Here is a 20,580-nt window from a genome sequence, read left to right on the forward strand (position 1 = left end):
CACACACACACACACACACACACACACACACACACACACACACACACACACACACACACACACACACACACACACACACAACATACTGTATACATGTAGTAAATTCACAGAAACACAAGGACACACAAGCACAAAGACATTTAGCTATCAAATTTTGACAGATCACCAACCCACCCATGCATTGATATACACTTTCCTCCACTTTAATCCATAGGGCAGGCAGAATCTGAGTGATTTATTTTAAACCATTCCCCAGGGGTTTTACAGGATTGAGCTGGCACTCAATCTGATCACAGCAATCACTTTCTATGTCAGCAAATTCATGAATCTACCCCCTTCGTCTGAGTTTATCCGGGTGTGCATGTGTGTTTGCAGACTGGCTAATGAGGGATAGAGCGAGAGGTGGGAAGTTGAGATGTGAGGAGAAGAGGGAGGGGACAAACAGGAAGAACGAACATGCACTGTGATGAGTGTATACTGTAAGTTATCATTCTGTCTTCAGCACACGCCCCCATGGTTTGGGTGAGTCACCCTCTACACTTGCAAGCTCGCTTTCAATCTCACATGCCCCGATATGCAACACAGTTTCTGTTAGTGTGTGTTTGAGTGTGCATATTGAAAAAAACATGAACATCAAATTCTCTGATAAAAGCTATGCTCCGACACAACAAAGCCAAAGTGCGACACACCCCTCAACCGTCACGCTACCATCTCCCATTCAGTACCCAGTGCTAAGTACCATCCAGATGACTGTGTCTAATTTTCACTGGATATTCCATTTCCATTTGAAAGGTGGTTAGTGCCCATTGAGCAGTGTTATCGTGGCTGTGCAGACAGAGAGAGGCTCCCCCTGCTCCTCCCAGCCTCAGCCGGAGAAGCCATCGATTTGATTCAGTCTTAAAAGCCAGGTCAGCCTCAACAATGGCAGCTTATGGAAAAACCATTACCTCAGGTGAATTATGAAATGTTAACCTACATGCATGTTTGCGATCAATCTCCCTCCCTCTCTCGGTCTCTCTGACTATCCTACACAGCAACGCAGATGAAGAGGAGACAGGAGAGAGGGCTCTGTGGGTTGTTTCTCAATGGAGTATGCAGGCTCCTCTCTAGGTGAGTCATGCTGCCTTTCTTTACACTTCTTGTCCAAGGCCACCTACCTTACACCTCCACTCCAGCACAGCTACTGCCAAGTTACTATGACTGCTCATCCATTACACTACTCACAGCCTCTGACACTGTTGAAAAGTCACGGATGACTAATCTGATCCAGCTCACAATGCCTGCTGCTACACTGAAAGTATGTGATGTTTAAGGCTTAAAGCCATATACAGTATGGCTTATATATAGTATATAAGATTAATATTATGTCATTTGCATAGTTGAGTTAGACTATAAGAATGGCATACTGTGTCACTGTAACACTATGGTTGTCTATGTGATGCTATTCAGTCTGCACTGCTATTTCTGGTTGACAATGCCAGTAATCCAGTTCAAAACTATTCAAATCAGAGCCACTAAGCAGGGATTTTTTTATCGCTAATATCAAAAACATTTCTTGCGGTAGCTAGCTGTGCAGATAAATTATATTACTTTAAAATGTTACATTGTGCTAGGTGGGATAACACTGGTGTTAGCAACTTAGACTTATCCAACAACACATAAAGGTACATGAGATCTGGAGTTGCAACTAACGATTATTTTCATTATCAATTAATCTGTTGTTTATTTACTCAATTAACTGATTAGTCGTTTTGTCTTCAAAATGTTGAAAATTGTAAAAAAAAAAATATTGATCACTGTTTCCATCTTTTATCCAAACAGAAAGATATAAAGTTCACTGCCATAGAAGACTAAAGAAACTACAAACTATGAATTTTAATTTATATGGAACCAGAAAACTTTTTGCATTTTTTTCTTATAAAAATTACTTAATAGCATTATATTTTCACTCAATTGATTAATCGATTTATCAAATAATCATTGTAGCTCTATCACAAAAGAGAAGTCACAGTCTGCCATAAAATCCATAATCTGTATATAGGACTAAAGTTAGTTGTGCTTGGTATCTGGTTATATCAGTAAGTGATTTGTCTTCATAGTTGATGAGCGACGTCACAAGAATAACTCTGACGGCTGGAGAGAAAAACAATATTCAAAATGATATGAAATTTCATTTTAAGCATGAGTAAAGTGAAAAACATCTTTGGACAAAATGAATCCTCTGCACAGCAATCACTGACTCCTTTCAAACTGACAAAATGTAAACATCTGAGTTCAATAAGGGAAAATTGAACGGGCCGACATAACATTACAGTCCATTAATATTTTACAAGTATTGCTGTTTAGTATGGGGGAAGCAAATGATATCAGTAGTGATTTCACTTGGTGTTTGACCTACTGGCCTTGCATGTTTGATGCCAGTGAGATGCGCATGTGCGACAGTGTGAATTGGGCTAATAAAGTGCAGTGGTTCTGCTAATTGGGTTAGCGCACTGCACAGTTAATTGGGTTAGCAGAGATTCCATGACAGCTACCATGCCGATAGACCCAGCTTCCTATTGATCAGATGGGTGAATGAAGGGGACCGACACAGCAGGTGATTTCATTAAACAAGTGTAAGTACATGCAAACACATTGAACTGCACATACACACAAATGTGTCAGATTACACAGGGACAGCATCGGTTCGATTCTGACAGAGCCATGGTGGAAGTGTATGGATCCCATCAAATAAAATACTAAAGTGCTGCGGGTATTCACAAAAATGGTCAAGAATGACTAAATAATTTATGGATTTGTGTGCGTGTGTGTTTGCATGAACGAGAAAAAAGTGTGTGAGGTAGAAAAAGACAGAGACCACTTGGGACCTCATCTCTCTTTCATGTGGAGGTGAATACATAAATAATAAAATTAAATCATCAAAAACAGACCAAAATAGTTCTAGCCTTACTCCCAATAATACACACACAAACACACACACACACACACACACACACACACACACACACACACACACTAAGTATCATATGTTCCGCATTCTTCAAAGTTAAAATAGTTGGTTCTTTAAATTTGATAATCAGTGTATTAAAATGTCAAAATGATGCACCATTTACACAATCTAGGTATAGAGATGACAGTCTCCCTGATTGAAAATGTAATTTTACATTAAGGAGTAAAAGAATAACTGTCTGTAGTGTGCTTGTGTATCTTCAGGCTTTGATGTGCTGCTTGCTTCCATAGCTACCCATTATCTGATGGTAGCTAGGTGCAATCTGTAAGGTGTCAGGGGAGCGACGTACTAAATAAAGATATTTTCAAGGTTTTCAGGCACCAAGAAATATCAACCCCAGTTGTGTCACTTCACTTCCTCGCTTAACAAAATCTGCTGCCTCCAAAAATAGCTCAGTGTTTCTCTGAAGCCGGGCTCTCGACTTAACACCAAGACAGATAGGATGCGTGCAGAAAAAAAAAAAAAAAGACTATGTCAATGCATATACCACAATATCTTTGCTGCGAAATGCACACAAAACCCACTGCAAGATTTGGAGATTCATTTTGTGTGATCCTGCTATGTACTATGAGATAGGTACACAGTTAGATTTGACTGCTAGGGTTTCAATATAGGAAGATCACACAGCCGGGATAGCGTGCTTAACATCTGGCCTCGCGACAAAAGCCCCTGACCTTTATTTCAGTTTTCAAAAACCTGAACAGTACTGACCTCGCAGAGAAAATGTCGAGTCTGACGCAAGTGCTCATGTAAAGAGATTTCTCCAAATCTTGGGCGTTGTTGAATGCCAAAAAACATCATCTAAATGGATTAGCCCCCTCTTGCTGATGTTTTGATTTGCTGTGAACTATTCTTTAGGGCTGAAGGCAGCCTCCGATGCTGATGTGATCTCTCTTTCCACAAGCCGCTCTTATTAAGCAGCACCACTAAAAGCCTGAGGATTCTCTTACTAAACCAATCAATATAGGATCTGCCCTGCCACGGTCCCCAGAGCCCTCGACTCCACCCTTAATTCTTCCTTCAGCTTCCACTGTCCCAACAGTCTTGCTCATTCATGGTAGGCATGGAGGGGTGAAGTGTGGAAGTGCTACTGTGCATGTGTACGTGTGTGTGCGCATACACAAGACCGATCTAATGCCAAATGCATCACTATCTCAAACCTCAGGAGGAGGTGAAACAGGTGAAAACGGTCCTCTGAGGAAAAGCTGAGGAGCAAACCGCCTGTTAATGAATAAATAAACACACCAGTCAGCATGATTGCCCCGCTGTCCTCGTGCTCTTTGAGTGCAGAGGCTGATCCTCCACCGCTAACACCTGTGTGACTGTCAGGAGGAATCAATAAACAGCTACTGTTGCAGGGGTGAACTCGCCCACCGGCCATACACTGGCTGTCTGTGTCTTGAGCAGGAAGAGACATTTATGGTGGAGTGACACTTCTCATATTCATGTTTATGCCATAACTGAGTTGCAAATTATGGCAAAACATATAAATAAATACATACTTACATGCAAATAAAAACAGATGGCTTAGTAGGATGTAGAGACACACTTACATCCTTGTACACAGACCGTCAAATGCACGTTACACACATTATATACTGTTAATATATTCAGTCACAACAGATTGAATTGAGAGAGGAAACTGCACTATAATGTTTACTGAAGAAACAGCATAAATTACCAACCACAGTCCAGGCTGTATAATTATGTCACATTTCTGAGTCTATGAGTCTTTTCTTTTTGTCCTATTCTTACCTAAGACATTCACTCACAAGACAGTCATCATACCTTAACGTAGCTGCTGCATATGTGAAGATTATGTCATTAAGTTTTCTCTATCTGAAAATGCAATAGCCCCATTACTAACTGCAGATACATATGCTACTCTATGGTATTTCTTGCAATGTGAGCTGCGTCTCTGGTTTATTGCCACTGTGTGTATTTTCATGGAAGCTGATATTAAAGTGTGAAGCAAAATCTAAACAACCACACCTGTAGCCAGTAAATCACTGTTTTGAAGCTCAGCATATATTGGAGCATTAAAAATTGGTTGCGTAACACTCTCCCATTCCTTATAGCAAGAGGAGGCAATACTTTAATGTAAAAACCTACCCCCCTAAACACCTAAAAGCACAAAAGACAAAGTAGAAGTGCGGAAGAGAGGAGCATCCCATCCTCGTTAATGAGACCCAGGTGATTCGCTCTGTTTGCGCAGATTAAACTGTTGTTGGTATAAAAATTTCTCCACCCACAGAAAGTGACAAACTCAAACTTTAAGTCTGTTATGTCAGCATACACACAGAGTTCCCTGCTGTACTGTAGCTGTGAGGCTTTTCCAGTGAGGCGCTGAACACTAAGTGGAACAGTCCAACAGCCAACAGCAGAAACAGTGCTGAGAAATGTCATGCTAAGTCAAGTTTCCTTAGGTCGATAAAAATAAAAGGATTGAAAATTGTGCTTTTGCAAACTCAGAAATGTCTTGGTGGTGTCTCTGTCTAAATACAGAACATCTCACTTCCCGAGTGCTGAATATTGAGACACTGAATATTTTTGCAACCACAGTTAGGCTGAATTTCCTGTAACCATTCTTTGCACTTTGAAACTGTAGTAGCACCTCAACAGTCCTGGAAGATAAAAGCAAAGGGACTTAGATCAAAGTATCTGTGATAAGTGGTAACTGAAAAGCCACACAAGCACACACCTGCATATTTAAACGAGGTTCACAATCACCAGAAGGCTAAATAATAAATCAACAGAGAGAGGACTTGTAAACTAAATAAGCGTAATAAGCCATTTTCATTAGCTAAAGTTGCTGAGTAGGATTCTTTCTATTACATTACATTACCTGATGATGACCTGTGAGTTTGTTATTTCAACAAATAATGCAGAATAAAGTTTGAATTAAAATTGTAGCTTTAAAAAGCACCAAAAGTTGACACAAGCTTCAAGAGACAATGATGTTATCTCTGAGCTCACGTGGTTGGTTGCTTAATTGGAACAGTGGATGCAGTACATTATCTACATGTAATAATGAAGCTGCAGTGTTCTGAGCGAGCACATAATTTCATGTTCTTGTAATATGATTGTATCACATTAGACATGATGAGGAGTTAACAGCATATGTATGTAAATCCCTGCTTTGTAGTTGCTGTTTTATTTATTGTGTTTCCTCTTGTATATAGTTGTGTACAGGGACGTTATGCTGTAAAGCTGCTGAGACATGAATCAATACTTATGAATTACAGTGCCCCCGCTCTAATGGCAAGCTACTCCCAATGCAGTACCAAGCCTGAAATGTATTTAGTGAATTCTGACATGACGGATACTAAACTAATCATGCACTCAACAATTCATGGGGAGGTCTCTGTAAAATTGTGTGTTCAATGTATGGACTGAAAAATCAAAATCATGCGACACAAAGACCTGTGTGAATTTTGAGATGTCCTGTAGTGTGAAAAGATGAAGGTCTAAATGCTCAGTGTAATTTTTATTTTTGTGTTTTAAGGGGACAGCAGGTGAGAGTGTCACCAATGTACTGGACTATATATTTGTTCACCACTGTATTCAACAGACATAACAAATGTGACCATTGCATTACGTCTCAATGTATTCATCAGCAGAAAATTAACCGTCTTTTTTTTTTTCAAAGCAAAATTTCAAGATGTTCTCAGTTTCAGCCTCTTAAATGTGAAGATTTGATGCTTTTCTTATCATATATTAAGAAATGAAAAGTAAATTAAATATCTTCAGATGATGGACTGTTAATAAGCATACTGAAGACATCACTTTGGGTTTAGAGAAACTTGAAATGGCATTTGTCGACTATTTTTAACATTTATGGACCAGTGATTAATTAAAAAATTAATCAGCAGATTAATCAATAATGAAAATAATAGTTAGCTAATTAAAAACTATTCCTTCTGTTCATTTTCTTGCTGCTTGTAATCCCTTGCATAGCCATCCTCAATGTTCTTTCTTTCTTTATTTCTTCAGAGCCCATTTCCCTTTTTCCTTCCTTGGCCTGTGCAATGCTTCTTATTGCCCTATACACAGCATTAATAATTGAGAGCATTTTATGCAGACAGTGAGTTTTGGTGCCCCGAGCCCTTTGGTCACGGATCCATGGCACTAATGCTGGGTGGCAGGCCAGTTTGAGGCCCCGCACTCCAAGTCCAGGCTAGGGCACATCTGTCTGGCTGACTGGCCAATCTACGGCCCCCCAATCCCTGAGCTATTATGCACACAGCTGACATGCACACACGCACGTGCGCATTCACACTTTCTGGATTCACGGACCATTTCCTCTCTGATCTGTGGAGCTCACACCACACTTTTGCACCTTTTACAAACAACCAAAGGCCACAGACAATGACTGACATTTTTCAATAACTGTGAGCCACTGTCCTCTTGTATAAACACTATCATTCTTACTCACTCACACCATCATGCACTCTCACATGCAACTATAGCCTCTATAACGTAAGTGAGATAGAATGGTTGTTTGTATGAGAAAGGATTGCATTGTTTATGAGACAGAATGATGTTGTGTGAGTGAGATTGAAAATATGTCTGACAGAAGAAGTGAATGTGAAACAAATTGTGTGTGCGTGAGACAGAATATGATAACCTATGAGAGAGAGAGAATGAAAGATTGTGTGTAAGAAAGAATGGCGGATGGGAAATAGTGATGTTTCAGAAAGATTCAATTTGAGAAGAAATGCAGTGCAATGAACAGGAAGGCAATTTCAGCTCCTGATTGGCTTACAGACATCTTGGAAACAAAGTGTGTTCCTACCCAGTGGCATTGCTAACAATGTTTCAGCTTCAAGGAGAATTTAAATCAAGTCACAGATGATATGAGAACATTTTTTGTCAGAACAACAGCAAGGTCACCATAATTTATCTGATTATTTACTTCTTCTTCTTGGTTTAAAGGACTTAAGACATCCAGGAACTGAAAATGTTTATTTCCTCTTATATATATATAATCAGTCTGTTTTAGTCACACAACCTTTCTCAGTCTCATATAATTGTCTTAAAATATGTCTGTCTTTATACAAATTTGACCACTGTGTTTGTGCAGTGTGTCCACACCCTGAAAAGTGAGTGTAACATTTGTACATTTGCTAGCTAGCGACATGTCAAACTGTGTATATGTTTGATTGACAGCTGAAACATTTTCAGGTTGCCACCTTTAAAATTTGCCTTCAATATGAACACTTTGATACTTAAAAGTATAGTTATGTGTTTGTAAGAGACAATAGTTAGGTTACTGTGCTGGTGTATAGAAGATACTTCAAGCTATTTACATGTGCTCGAAGGAATAGTAATGTATGTGGAGTGATTGAGTGGATGTGATATGATTCAGTAGAAGTGAGCACAAGAAATCATTATGGTGGATGTAAGAAGGTTTGGTGATGTGTACAGGAAAGTATAGAAATGCTGCGTGTGAGCAGGTTTGATTTATGACCTACAAAGCCACTCATAAATATTGCTTCTTAGGCACATGTCTGCACGTGTGTTTATGAAAGAGAGAGTATACATATACTGTATATATACGTATGAATGCAAGCGCTAGAGATGAAAGAAAGACAGACAGAGTACTGAAGCTGAGTTGCAGGTGTGCACGTAAACCTGAGAGAGTGTGTTCATTTCTACGAAATGAAGGTGGAGAGAGATGATGGGATGGAGCGTGGATGGGAGGAGAGGGAGGAGGATGGAGTGCTCCAGTCCTGTCGCCTTGGGTGCATCAGCAGCAGGAATTGTTCTCTGCCCTGTGGGGGCCATCTGACTGTTCTGTCACCCTCCACAGAAGGCTGACTCTGCCTTAAAGTGCTCGGCCCCACGCCTGCAGTTCGACAAGCTTGATGTTTAATACATACACAGGGAGAATATTGAGAACGCCTCAGGAGAAATGCAGCACACAGCCTGTAAGGGAGTTTTTGTCAGTTTGTAGAACAACCAAGAATAGAGGAGCTCCTGTGCAAAGTGTGCGTGGGCAGACTGTGAACATAATTGCTCGGGATTTGAACCAGAGCTGGAGCTCCATCACAAATTTGAAATACACAAGATCTCAGAGTTAAGCACCTCTCAACAGCACGCACTTGTAGTAAGTGCAGCTTCATACTGGTGATTGTGTAAGAGGTGTATACATCACAGTCATACATGATGCCTCCTTTAAAATAACAGTCATGAACTTCACACGCAAGCTTAAAATTCTTCTCCCAAAGTGCTCCTGTGCCTCTGCAATCAGCGCAAGTGTGTAATTCAGGGCATCACTCCTCAATAAGGCCTGGAGAACGGGCCTCAGGGGTGACCCTCCTGCTTAAGTCAACACAATGAGTGTAATGAGGTGAAATACACACACACACACACACATACCCACACACAGGCACACACACGCAAACGCACACTGGAGATGGGAACCCTAGCTGCATAGTAAGTGCATTTCATTCATCTACATGCACTGAGCCAGCTGTAGAAGTTCTACTCACACCCACACCCACACATTGAGCAGCACAGCTTTTCTCTCCAAAGGTTATTACAGGTGAGAAAATCGTTACACACTAAATCAGATATGAATAGTCAAGCAGGAAACATTAACACCTATTTCTGGAATTGTTGTCATTTCCAGATGGAACTTATTTTAAGTCACTCATGTATAAATCTTAAAGAACAGAGCATGTGTTTTGGGGAAAAAATATCCTCCAACTCACTAATGGTGAAAATTAAACATGCCGCTGTTTCTGCCTGACATGTCTACGTCTCTTCTTGTGCTCCAAACAGTCACCGAGTTCATCAGTTCTAAGTCCATAATTAATCGACCCTGCTGTGTAAGTAGGACTGGCGCGTTTCTCTTATCATCACGTACAGCAACCCACGCCCTCCAGGCCATCAACGGATTAATGATGAGTGCCTGTGATAGGAGAGCCCCCAAACAAAGGTTTTATTAATTAGGCTCACTCTGACACTGTGGCCGCAGTGTGCAACACATGTTCACTTTAATGAAAACTTTAAAAAGGGACATGATCGACCTCCCGATTACCCACTGTAATGCACTGCATGATATTAAACCTTGATGCGTGCATGCATTAAGTTAGGGGTGTGTGCAAGGAGGAGGTGAGGGATGGAGAGAAGTGCACCATTTTCAAATTGCAACTTTCACACATCGCTGACCAACCGGTTATGCTGCACTTTACTAAGAAGCCTATGAATGATTGATCAGACAGGTGGGATCGACTGGGGAATAATTCAGAGGCGTTAAAGAGGGACAGGGACGCGGAACTGTCCAAAACTGTCAAGATGTCAGCAAAGTGGAAACCAAAACCAAAGACACGGAGATTGGATGAATTGTACTCACTCGCCCCCCGGTGCGTTAGAGGAGCATCCCGGTCTCTCACGGCCAGCTCTTCGGATGAGTTCTCCTGGGACAGCGCGCCTTGATCCTCACTATCATTCTTTGCAACAACAAAAAAATGGGAAAAAAGCCCCAGCCTCCTCACAGCCTCCCGTTACTCCTCTTCTTTGACATCACATTGGAATTGGGGCTTTGATTGCTGTTTCAGGGTGACAGTCGTCCGTCTCTCAGCATGCAGAGCAGAAGTGACAGCAGCGGATTCCTATTTGAGGGGATGCTGACGCGCAACCGGAGGGGATCGCCTCCTGCCTCTCTCATCTGGCTCCATCAGTTACGCGGCACCATGTGACTGAAACCACCGTCAATACACGCAGAACAGCACGTTTAGTTTCCGGTCATAGCTTTCAAAATCATAGCCTGCATGATTGACAAATGCAAGGCGAGGTTGTAGCTTGTTTGTCCAAAAGTCTGTAGTAAAATATGGAATCTAGAGATATTATATAATATGGTTATCATACAAAATTATTACATATATGATAATCAAATATTATATACAATAATAAGCAGCTTACATAAAATACACATATTTTAAATAATGATAGAATAGATAATTTAGTGGCATCTAGCCAAAAAGACTTGGCAGAAATGGTAGCCTATATACGTTTTTATTTTTAGCCTATTAATCACTTGAAAATAAGAACGGTGTTTTCATTACCTTAAATTTAGCCCGTTAAACCTAAAATGTCAAAATATTGTTTCCACTAATGTCAAATATTATCCTGACATTTTACAGTGTGTATAGATAATGTATATAAAATAGCTACAGAGACTTTTAGCGCAATGATTCGTGTCTCAGTCAGGTCAGTGCTCTCAGTAACAGCTAAAACAAGCTAATTGGACAAGCTAATTGTTTGCTAACATTAACCCCCCACACAGCATTGAGATACAAGTTCAAAATTTAGCAAGCTAACGAGAGCATAAAGTTGAGGTTAGTCCTAATTCTTCCCCCCTTGGCTCTACCACTTTGTCCGTTATATTCTACTATTTTGAAGTTTATACATGTTCAATTTTGTGTTGACATTGTCAAAAAGTGATCATTTTACTTTATGATTATTGAGGTCATATTAAGTGGTGGTGGCATACTGGGGTGCATTACATTGAATGGTGTTCCTAATATTTTGCCCATCTCATGTATGTTAATGTGGTGGACAAAATATTAGGAACACCATTCAATATAATGCACCCTTGTACATCACCATCACTCACTAGGACCTCAATAATAAATATAAAGCAGAATTATCACCTTCCTGACAATGACAACAAACACTGAAAATGTATTAACTTCATAAATGTAGAATTTATGGAGGCCACTGAGTGTATATTGAAGTTGATAATGGCAAATAAGTTATATCTGAAGTGTCTAGAGAAGAATTAAAATGCAAATGTGTTATTATTTTAACATCCAGGATAGTTTATGTATTATATATTAAAAAGACCTACATACTTGTTTCATTTAATATTAAGCCTACGTGTTATTAGTCTGTCTTGCTCAAATCGGTGCTGGATTAAGCCTTGAACAGAGCAATGTTCTCACCAAATTCAGGTTTACTAAGGATGATTTAAATGATTTTTGTAATTTTTTGATATAAAAAAAAAAACATTGTTTGTTTGTTTGAAGGGGGGTTGATAGAAAAAAAATGCATCTTTTTAAAAAGTTTTCCCTCTTGGCAATGTCACTGTTTTTAATAGCTTTGATGAAGTCTGGATTTGAACAGTAGGTTTTTCCAGCTGTGAAGGATCTTTCTGGACATGGGGCAGTGTTAGCCAGTTTACATATCAAACTCAGACTTGCACCATGCTTCTATCTCCTTTGGTTCAGATATAGACCTAGAGACAGTGAAGGATAACATACCCTACAGAACCTGGAGAGCTTCCTAATTTCTCTCTTGTTCCCCTCATCTAGTTCATGTATATAAACCAAACTGGTCAGACTAAACTAAATTATTCCTATCTATTAGAATAATTCACAGGCTTTCACAATAGGCCTTCATGCAGTTTTACACCTGTATTTGTAGTAAGGAGCATGCATTTAATCATAGCTTTTAATTTGAGAGAAATCACTAAACTTCCTGTATTTTTCACCGTTGCTGATAACTTGACACAGCTGTGAAGACATCCATTCAATTAAAGTCGACCTCACAGACCAGCGCCTCTAAGCGGTCAGCATTAGAATAACATCAACTGCAAAAAAGTGATTGTGGGGACCAGTATTTCCTCAGCAAGCATAATCTCATTATAAATTATTGACATGCTCCTCATAATAGCCTCTGTATTTATTCTTCATTGAGTCTGGAATTTTATTCATGGCAAAATAGTAAAGCAAAATCAGATGAAACTCTGCCTCCAAGGGCACACGTGTAATCTTAAACTTTTATGAGCATGGGCCTAAATAAAGAAAGCATTCATATGCTTGTTGGACAGGCTGTAATTTGCGGCTATGTAGGCTAGGCTAGTTTGTGTTATAGATGTCGCGTAGAGCTGAAAGGAGCAGCTTGTGAGGATCAGTAGTCAGATGGATAAAAGTCCTTTTAGATGTGGGTGCTCCGGATTGGAACAAGGCTCCTAATAGCCTTAAACAGACTACAGAGCCAGTCATTTTTTAGGCAAAACTGAAACAATTTGATGGACCAGTTGTAGTAAAATATAACTGTAGCCTGTTGTCAGAATAATGCCCGTTAGTGGCCAATGTGAATATTTTATATAGGTTATAATGATGTTTTTGGTGCTTTTATATGTCACTAATGCTGTACTCCACTATCTCCACACGTACACTCATGCACACACTTCCACCACATCTATCTATAACAACAATCACAAAAGTCCTTTGACTTTGTGTCTTTGCTCTTTTTATTATGTATGTACATGGTGTTTCAACCATGTAATCTGTCCTTTTAAAGCGAATTGTCAAATTAATACACATTTTGCTGATGATTTAAGGTTGGTTATGTTGTGCTGTTTGGCAAAGTGAGAGTTCTGTGCTGTTTCTGATGCCCAAACTAGTTCCCTGGGTGGCATACAGTATTACAGCCTGAATAATGGCATCATTTGTAAGCCTATGGTGTAAGCAAACTACTGTTGCACCTCAATACTTTTCGAAAAATCAAATCATTCAGACTCCTGTAAATGTAAGGGTGGGATTGATTTTGCTCTCAGGTCTCAGAAATTATGAATTTGCCCTTAGATAACAGTGAAACAGAGTGACTGTGTTTCCTGCATGGGGAATTTTTGCTGGTGTGTTTGAGCGTAAAAATGTAAGAGAAGAGAAACAGAGAGGGAGGCCACAAGAGAACCAGAAAAAGGAAGAGAGAGTGGGAACTAGAAGCGACAGCCTAAGACGCTTTCAAAGAAAGAAAAGCCTTGTCCTTTTGAGGTCTTTTTTCTATTGTTGTCCACTACGAGCCAGACTCTTGGGTCTCCTCCACAATGCAGGTCCCCACAGAGCAGCGCACCACTGGCTGTCCTGTCACTTCACATTAGTGTCTTTGTGGAGAACAGCAGCCCCTGAGGGCCTGGACACACTTGTCATGAAAGAAGTCCTCTGGACACACACACGTAGACACACACACAGTGAGTCGATAAGGAGGTGTTGAGCAAAAAGGGCAAAAATGGGAACACAAGGAGAACCTCCATCAATGCTGCTAATAGAACTATAACAGTGACCTTATTTTAGCCTTGGATATCTTCTCTCAGTCCTTACTCTCGACCAACCACCAACCCAGACACACACACACACACACACACACTCACACACATGACACACATTCAGAAAACATGCGCTCATAAGAAATGCAGTTGTGAATGAGTGAGTTTCATGCATGCAAGAGGTTCAGGACAGTCACTAATGTATTCTACTAGTAGCTCCAGCACTTAGTTGCTTGATGTGTAACATTAAAACATGACATCTGTTACAAGCAAATTGGTTAATGCCTCTGACTGCACAGAATAAAACAGTTCCCACATTTGACTTGCTTCAACATTTCAGACCAGCTGGTACAAACTCAGGTTGTGTAGCCTGTAGCGTTTCAACAAGATTACAAATTCAACAGTCTGAATCTGGGGTAAAATGTGTATAATATGACTCACATGATATCTACTATTTGTTATTGTAATTTGGTAGCTATAGAAACATGATGTTCTGGATGATTATGATTGGTTTTGTTATTATAGCATGACAGTTTATATTTGACCTTGAAAATATTACTTCGACAAAACAATCCCAACTCAAGGTCCACTCGCTACCTTTTTCTGAAGCTTGTGAGTGTATCACACAGTCTTCATCATAACTGTTTGACATGTAAGCTCAGTACTTGTTTTGATTTATTTTTTTCCATAACATTTCTCATCCTTCGTTTAGAGATGGGAGATGGTGTGAGTGATGCAAGTTCAGTGGACAATGGAGTGAACTCTATCTGCCGGGGAAGATGGAGTGAAATGGTTTTTAAAAAAGCCCCACAAATAGTGGTGAGTAAACCTTGTATTGAGAATGTGACCCTTACAGTATACTCTACTGTCATACAATGATGACTGAAAAGGTAGCTAAACTATAGTCTATGGCTTTCAGTTCACAAAACATCTACCAGTCTTGAAAAGTCCAGTCATGGGTTTACATGTGTAACATGTACGAATACAATAGATGCACCAACTGGCTGTGCACAGATTACATAACACACTAATGTATGTGCCCAAGTCTCCCTATCTGAGACTAGAAGATATGATTGTAACAGAAGGACTGGAGTATAGACAGATGCAGTTGGGGGAAGTTGAATGGGCTGATGATTCCTTCAAACTGATCACGACACTTATTTTTCAGATTGTGAGCTCTCATGATGAAAAAAGAGCCTTTGAAAAAAAGCCTGATTTGTGTTTGCAGGCTAGCTTGCATAAATACCCTCAGGTTATTTTTGGCGTTGGAGGAGGAGCTCCTCCTGGGCCCGGCTACTGCTGGACGCAGGTGGGCAGAGTGGCGTGGGACGGCGGAGAAGAGAGGAGAGGAGAGGCGGCACTTTATAGGAGCAGGAGCGGAGGAGTGCGTGATGAAATGAGATGTGAAGTGTTCCCTCACTCAGCCAGCAGACGTGTAAAAGATTTATCAAGCTGGTGAGGAGAGAGGTGGGACCTGCCTCCATCCACTCCGACAGTGTGTGGAGGAGAAGGAGGAGGGTGACTGACTGAGAGAGTTGCTTTTAAGATCTTTTCTATTATATATCATACTGAGCAGTGGCTACCCAGAAGGCAAATGGAGAGCCAAACAAAAGGTCTGCGTGGAGAAAGGGAGGCAGGGCAAAGAGGATTTGGAGAGAAGAAGGGGGGCAAAAGACATATAGAAAGTGAACAAAAGTAGCTGTTGAGTATAAAGACACTTGACATAGCCTGAAACATTAATAGAAAATTGTGTGTGTGTGTGTGTGTGTGTGTGTGTGTGTGTGTGTGTGTGTGTGTGTGTGTGTGTGTGTGTGTGTGTGTGCATGCTCTAAACTAAAATGTATTAAATTGGTTTATTTAACAACAGGATGACATTTGTCTTGAGGCAACATTTGTTTAGCTGTGTTAACCTGAAGTTACCAAACTAACCAGGAAGCACATGTATTGCAAATAAATTAACAATAAAGCTACATTAATAATATTTTTTTTTAAGCTAAAACGAGCCTAAACTGAGCAAAATCCGGCTTCCATTTTGTATTATGATGTTGTTCAAAGTGCGGTGCTTTGAAACTAAAAAACTAAAAAACATATCCTTGTGTCTCATGATATCGTCACAAGATGGCGCCTGTTCTCCATCTTCAGCATCATTCAACTGCAGCTAATTTAACCCCATGTTTCTTTCTCACGCGCACGCTCACTCACGCCAGCACGCGCGCGCACGAAAAGTCATTAAATCTAAAAAAAATAATAAGCTAATGTTTATTAACAAACACCAGTATGGAAGATACACCAGTATCTTTAAATATGTCCACACACAAATGAATGCCCGAAATAGTCCTTATCACTTTATTGCTGCGTCTAATTGATACACCGACCTTTTAAATTGGCTTAATACAGATGCATTGTCACCATGACAATAAATTAGTTGTCTCTTTTAAAACATTTTAAATTAACAAGCGCTCACTTTTTTTCCGTCTGCCACACCACATGCAGCTCCGGGAAACCAGTTGACGCCCTCAGCCCCATACCATCCCAGCCCCCCGGTCTACTACCCCACCAACACCCCCACCCTCCTTTTTACACACCGGCTCGCAACCATTCACCCAGTCAGTCACCTCAGCTGCGACCGGCCGGCTGGAGCGGAGGCAAATAAACAGAGCCAGCCACAGCGATCCTGTCACGGCTTTCGGCTGAGCAAAGAGACACCGGAGCCGAAGAGGAGAATGGGACACCGGTGCTTGGATCAGGACTGAGTCTGGTCGGCACATTCGAGCTCATCCGACCCGTTTACAAGTCCGTTTCTCCCGGCTCAGTCACGTTACCACCGCCAACACAATGGGCTGCTGCAGCGGACGATGCACGCTCATCTTCATTTGCACTTTACAGTTGGTGAGTTGACCCAGACTTCTCTACTTGTTTTACAAGTTTCAGCACGTCGAGAAAACAGCTTTTAGTATATTTAAAAAAAATGTTTTTTTGGAATGTTGAAAACTAATATCGGGACATGTTATAGAATTGTCACAATAGATCCTAAAAGTTACACACTATAAACAAGTGTCCATCACGTTTGCTGATATTTGCTCAAATTGTGTTTAATTAGAAATTATGATCCTGGATTGTTAGATTTTGTGTTTTGTGCTGAAGTGGGAGCCTTACTTTTTTTTTTTTAAACCTTATTCATGAGGACATTTGGCCCAGTGACAGAAAACATATGCTGCTGTTGATGTTTGGAAGTCAGGTCCTCTCAGTACTAGATGGACAGTATTAAGGGGTAACTATGCTGTGTGATGCATGATGAAAGACCATCAACAAATATATGGATTTGAAGACTGAAATAGAGACGTATCACACATTCATATACAGTCCACCAATTAATCTAATTTGGAGGTATTAGCCATCAAAGCTACTGTCTGCATCTCAGATTATCATCCAGATTGGCTGTTAGCTCACAATGTAAAACATCTAAAAACCCCAACCACACATACATTTCCTCTCTAACCTTATCATTTAAAGATTTTTTTCATCAAGAAGCCAAATCAGCTGTATTTCGGAAAGTGGTGATCCACAAACCACACCGGACGCAGAGACTTATAGCTTGTTGGAGCATTTCAGTTGCTGATCATTGAAGTGTGGGGATGTGACATTTTACTGATGGTAACTGTGCAGTCTCAGATGATGCCTACTATTGACTCCCAGGCAAGCTTTTCTTGCTGCTATCACTGAGTAGAGTTTACTTGACAGGGTGTGACAATGTTATTTATGGCAGTATTAAAACTGAGCTTGCTCACACCACAAGCCCCCGAGTAAATGCCGTTTTTAAAAGCGAAGGGGACAATAAAATCTTCTCCAGATGAAGAGTCAAATGGGAAAGTTCTGATGTATTGTATCATGCATGAGGGAACCCAAGAACAAGGAAAAAATGGTGAGTTTAGTCATCACATCAACACATAAGAAAAGGAAAGAATATGATGGGAAGTAGCGGTTGGTAGCAGCCATAACTGTGTTGAAAACAAAACCCAAGTTTGGTTGGACTAAGTAATAACATCTGCTCTTCTATTTCATCATGTTGGATTCCTGCAAGCCAACATCAGACTTCTTGCATGGAGTTTAGTTGTTTTTTCAGATGAAAACAATAGTTTTTTTTTTGTTTTTCTTGCTGTCTTTGGATGACTCACTGCTGCATCTGGCCATAGGACCCTGCTGCCTTTTCCCCTCTTCATCTTTAAAATTAGTAGAGGGCTGGTGTGTATTTGTGTGTAACACCTGTGTATCCGTCAGGTTTCAGCTCTATAAATTTGAACTCGGACATTAGACAGAGACTCTGCTTTTGTCACAATGGCTTTAGTGTTGCTTCCCTGTTAAAACTGTGATTCACTCTCTGATGACACACAAACAATCCCACACACACACACACACAAACACAGGAGGCTATGAACCCACCTTGAGGAACACACCTGTTTTCCCTTCCCAGACTTCGGACCTTTTTGCCTCATTAGAGAGAAGGAGGTCGACCATTTGTTAAGAGGTTTATAAAGCTGTCAGCAGGCCGCCTAAAAAGTCCCTGAAGACTCCTGGAAACAGCTTTATTTTCCCTCGGCACTATTTCTGGATGACCTGACACTTCCTGTCTGCAGAAACACACACTCACACACATACACACCTGCACGTTTCTGAATCTGATGAGTTTGACCTGCCAAGTGGGGTCACGTTAAACCTCGCATGACCTTTCAAAAGGTCGTCAGGTTGTAGGCATGTGGGTTTATGTGCGCGTGTGTGCATATGTGTGCATGTTCACATGAATATATATGTGTGCATGAGTGTGGAACAGCACAAGGGGCCCCACTCTCCCTTGGCTGAAATCTATGCATTGACAATGAGCCAGGTTATTCCCAGTCCATTACAGGGTAAAACTACCATTAACAAAACAACATACTCTGCTCCTCAGATGTAAAAATAGCCCCTGTGAACCGCTGTGTGTGCTAATTAGCCAGGCAGAGTGCTTTGATCAAACCTCTTTTGGCATCTCGACCATCCCCTAATTGAATTGTGGTGCGCTTTCCTCATCAACAGGCCGAGCGTTGGGACTCATCTCTCTGGGACAGAAGGCAGCAGATAATGAGGCTGTATTGATCGAAACGCCTCTGTTCCCTCTTCCCTTTGCAGCCTAACTATTCCAGACAGTAGGGCTGGATGGTTGTCAGAACCCCGATCAACCCTAGAGAATGGCAAGCGTTGGCAGGAAGCCCTGTCTGTCTAATGATTTGTTTGTACTCAGAGAAACAGACAAGCTCGTTTTTGTCTCAACGGGTTGGCCGTTTGAGGTGTTGACCTAAAGCTGACCTGGCATGGAAGCGTTTCGATTGGACAGATTAGGGACCAGGTCCAGACATATTGTGAATGTTAGCGACTGGCCATGAGGAGGGATGTTGTTCTGACTGGAGCTGATGGTCAATGCAGTTCTGTGGACAGTGGGTGATTGATGAAGGAGGCCTCTTCGTTGGTCATACTGGTTTTTCATGAAAGGGCAGACACACACACACACACACACACACACACACACACACACACACACACACACACACACACACACACACACACTCATAATCACACTGAACAAGGGTAATGAGTTCAGAACTGAATATTGACCCTGACAATGTCTGGACATAACTACATTGGCAGCACTGATGGATGCAACCTCACAGAGACACAGACACTATTTCATGCACCCTTCTTCACACACAGACACACCCACAGACGCAGCTGCGCATTCTGAACTGTGAGTTATGGGTTAGTAGGTCTAGTGTTGGGTAAAGATTGCAGCCTGTGTATAAGGGCAGGAAATGTCGCTTTGTGGGTCTCCGACAAGATGAGAGAAATGACGGAAGGAGCTGGAAGGGGTTTTCATTTGATCTGAGGCGAGGAGAAGAAAAAAATGTTCCATGTTTACACAGAATGGCTTGAATTGTGCCCAAGTAGGACAAAGTGCTTTCAGTGTAGTGACCCTCAGTATGGATGGAGTAGAGATCTGCACAATTTACCTAATTTTCACCCTTAAAAACTATTAAACTACCCATAAGAGCAATGTGAGTGTGCATGTGTTTAATGCGTCACGCTGCCCACTTTTCCTCTACTCTTTTGATGACATAGCTAGAGAATATACTAACTTTGTAGTGAAGGCTTCAGAGAAGAAGACTAGGTTCAACCAAAGTGCTTCCAAGAAAGTTTTATCAGAGGCAGAGCACCTCATCCTGAAGAGTGTTATCTCTAAAGACACAACATTATCCCTTGGCAGGCATCACGTCATCTCCCACACATTATAAAGGATTGTTTTTCCCCCCCTGCTTCTACTGGTAACTAATTTGCTTTATGGAAGCACTAAAATTTAAATTTCCTGTTGAATATACATGAGCGTAGAGATGCTGAATGTCTATCAACATACTGTCTCTCCCACCTCACCAGTTTACATGCGCCAGTGTTAACAGACACACACATACATGCACGCGCACACATG

The 20,580-nt window shown here is 40.9% G+C and overlaps 2 protein-coding genes across 13 annotated transcripts in view; one reads left to right on the forward strand and one right to left on the reverse strand.

Annotated features, from left to right (window-relative positions):
- LOC133987152 (uncharacterized) overlaps positions 1-10,951 on the reverse strand; it is a 37,008-nt gene extending 26,057 nt beyond the window's left edge. The window contains exon 1 of the mRNA XM_062426414.1: positions 10,371-10,951. The gene's annotated coding sequence lies outside the window, so the exon portion shown is untranslated. The remainder of the gene's footprint in view (positions 1-10,370) is intronic.
- Positions 1-20,580, forward strand: part of nkain4 (sodium/potassium transporting ATPase interacting 4) — a 90,819-nt gene that overhangs the window by 21,770 nt on the left and 48,469 nt on the right. For 3 of the 12 annotated variants that reach the window (XM_062426427.1, XM_062426425.1, XM_062426434.1), the window contains 2 exons: positions 14,782-14,888; positions 16,563-16,958. In XM_062426427.1, coding sequence (XP_062282411.1) covers positions 16,925-16,958 — 34 coding nt within the window. In that variant the 5' untranslated portion in view covers positions 14,782-14,888; positions 16,563-16,924. Of the gene's footprint in view, positions 1-375; positions 480-792; positions 909-1,034; positions 1,111-14,775; positions 14,889-15,297; positions 15,537-16,562; positions 16,959-20,580 lie in introns of those variants that run through there. The other 9 variants (XM_062426423.1, XM_062426424.1, XM_062426432.1 and 6 more) reach the window with 7 other exon arrangements.

This window comes from Scomber scombrus, chromosome 10 (assembly GCF_963691925.1).
Source record: "Scomber scombrus chromosome 10, fScoSco1.1, whole genome shotgun sequence".
In the NCBI taxonomy this organism is placed as follows: Eukaryota; Metazoa; Chordata; class Actinopteri; order Scombriformes; family Scombridae; genus Scomber; species Scomber scombrus.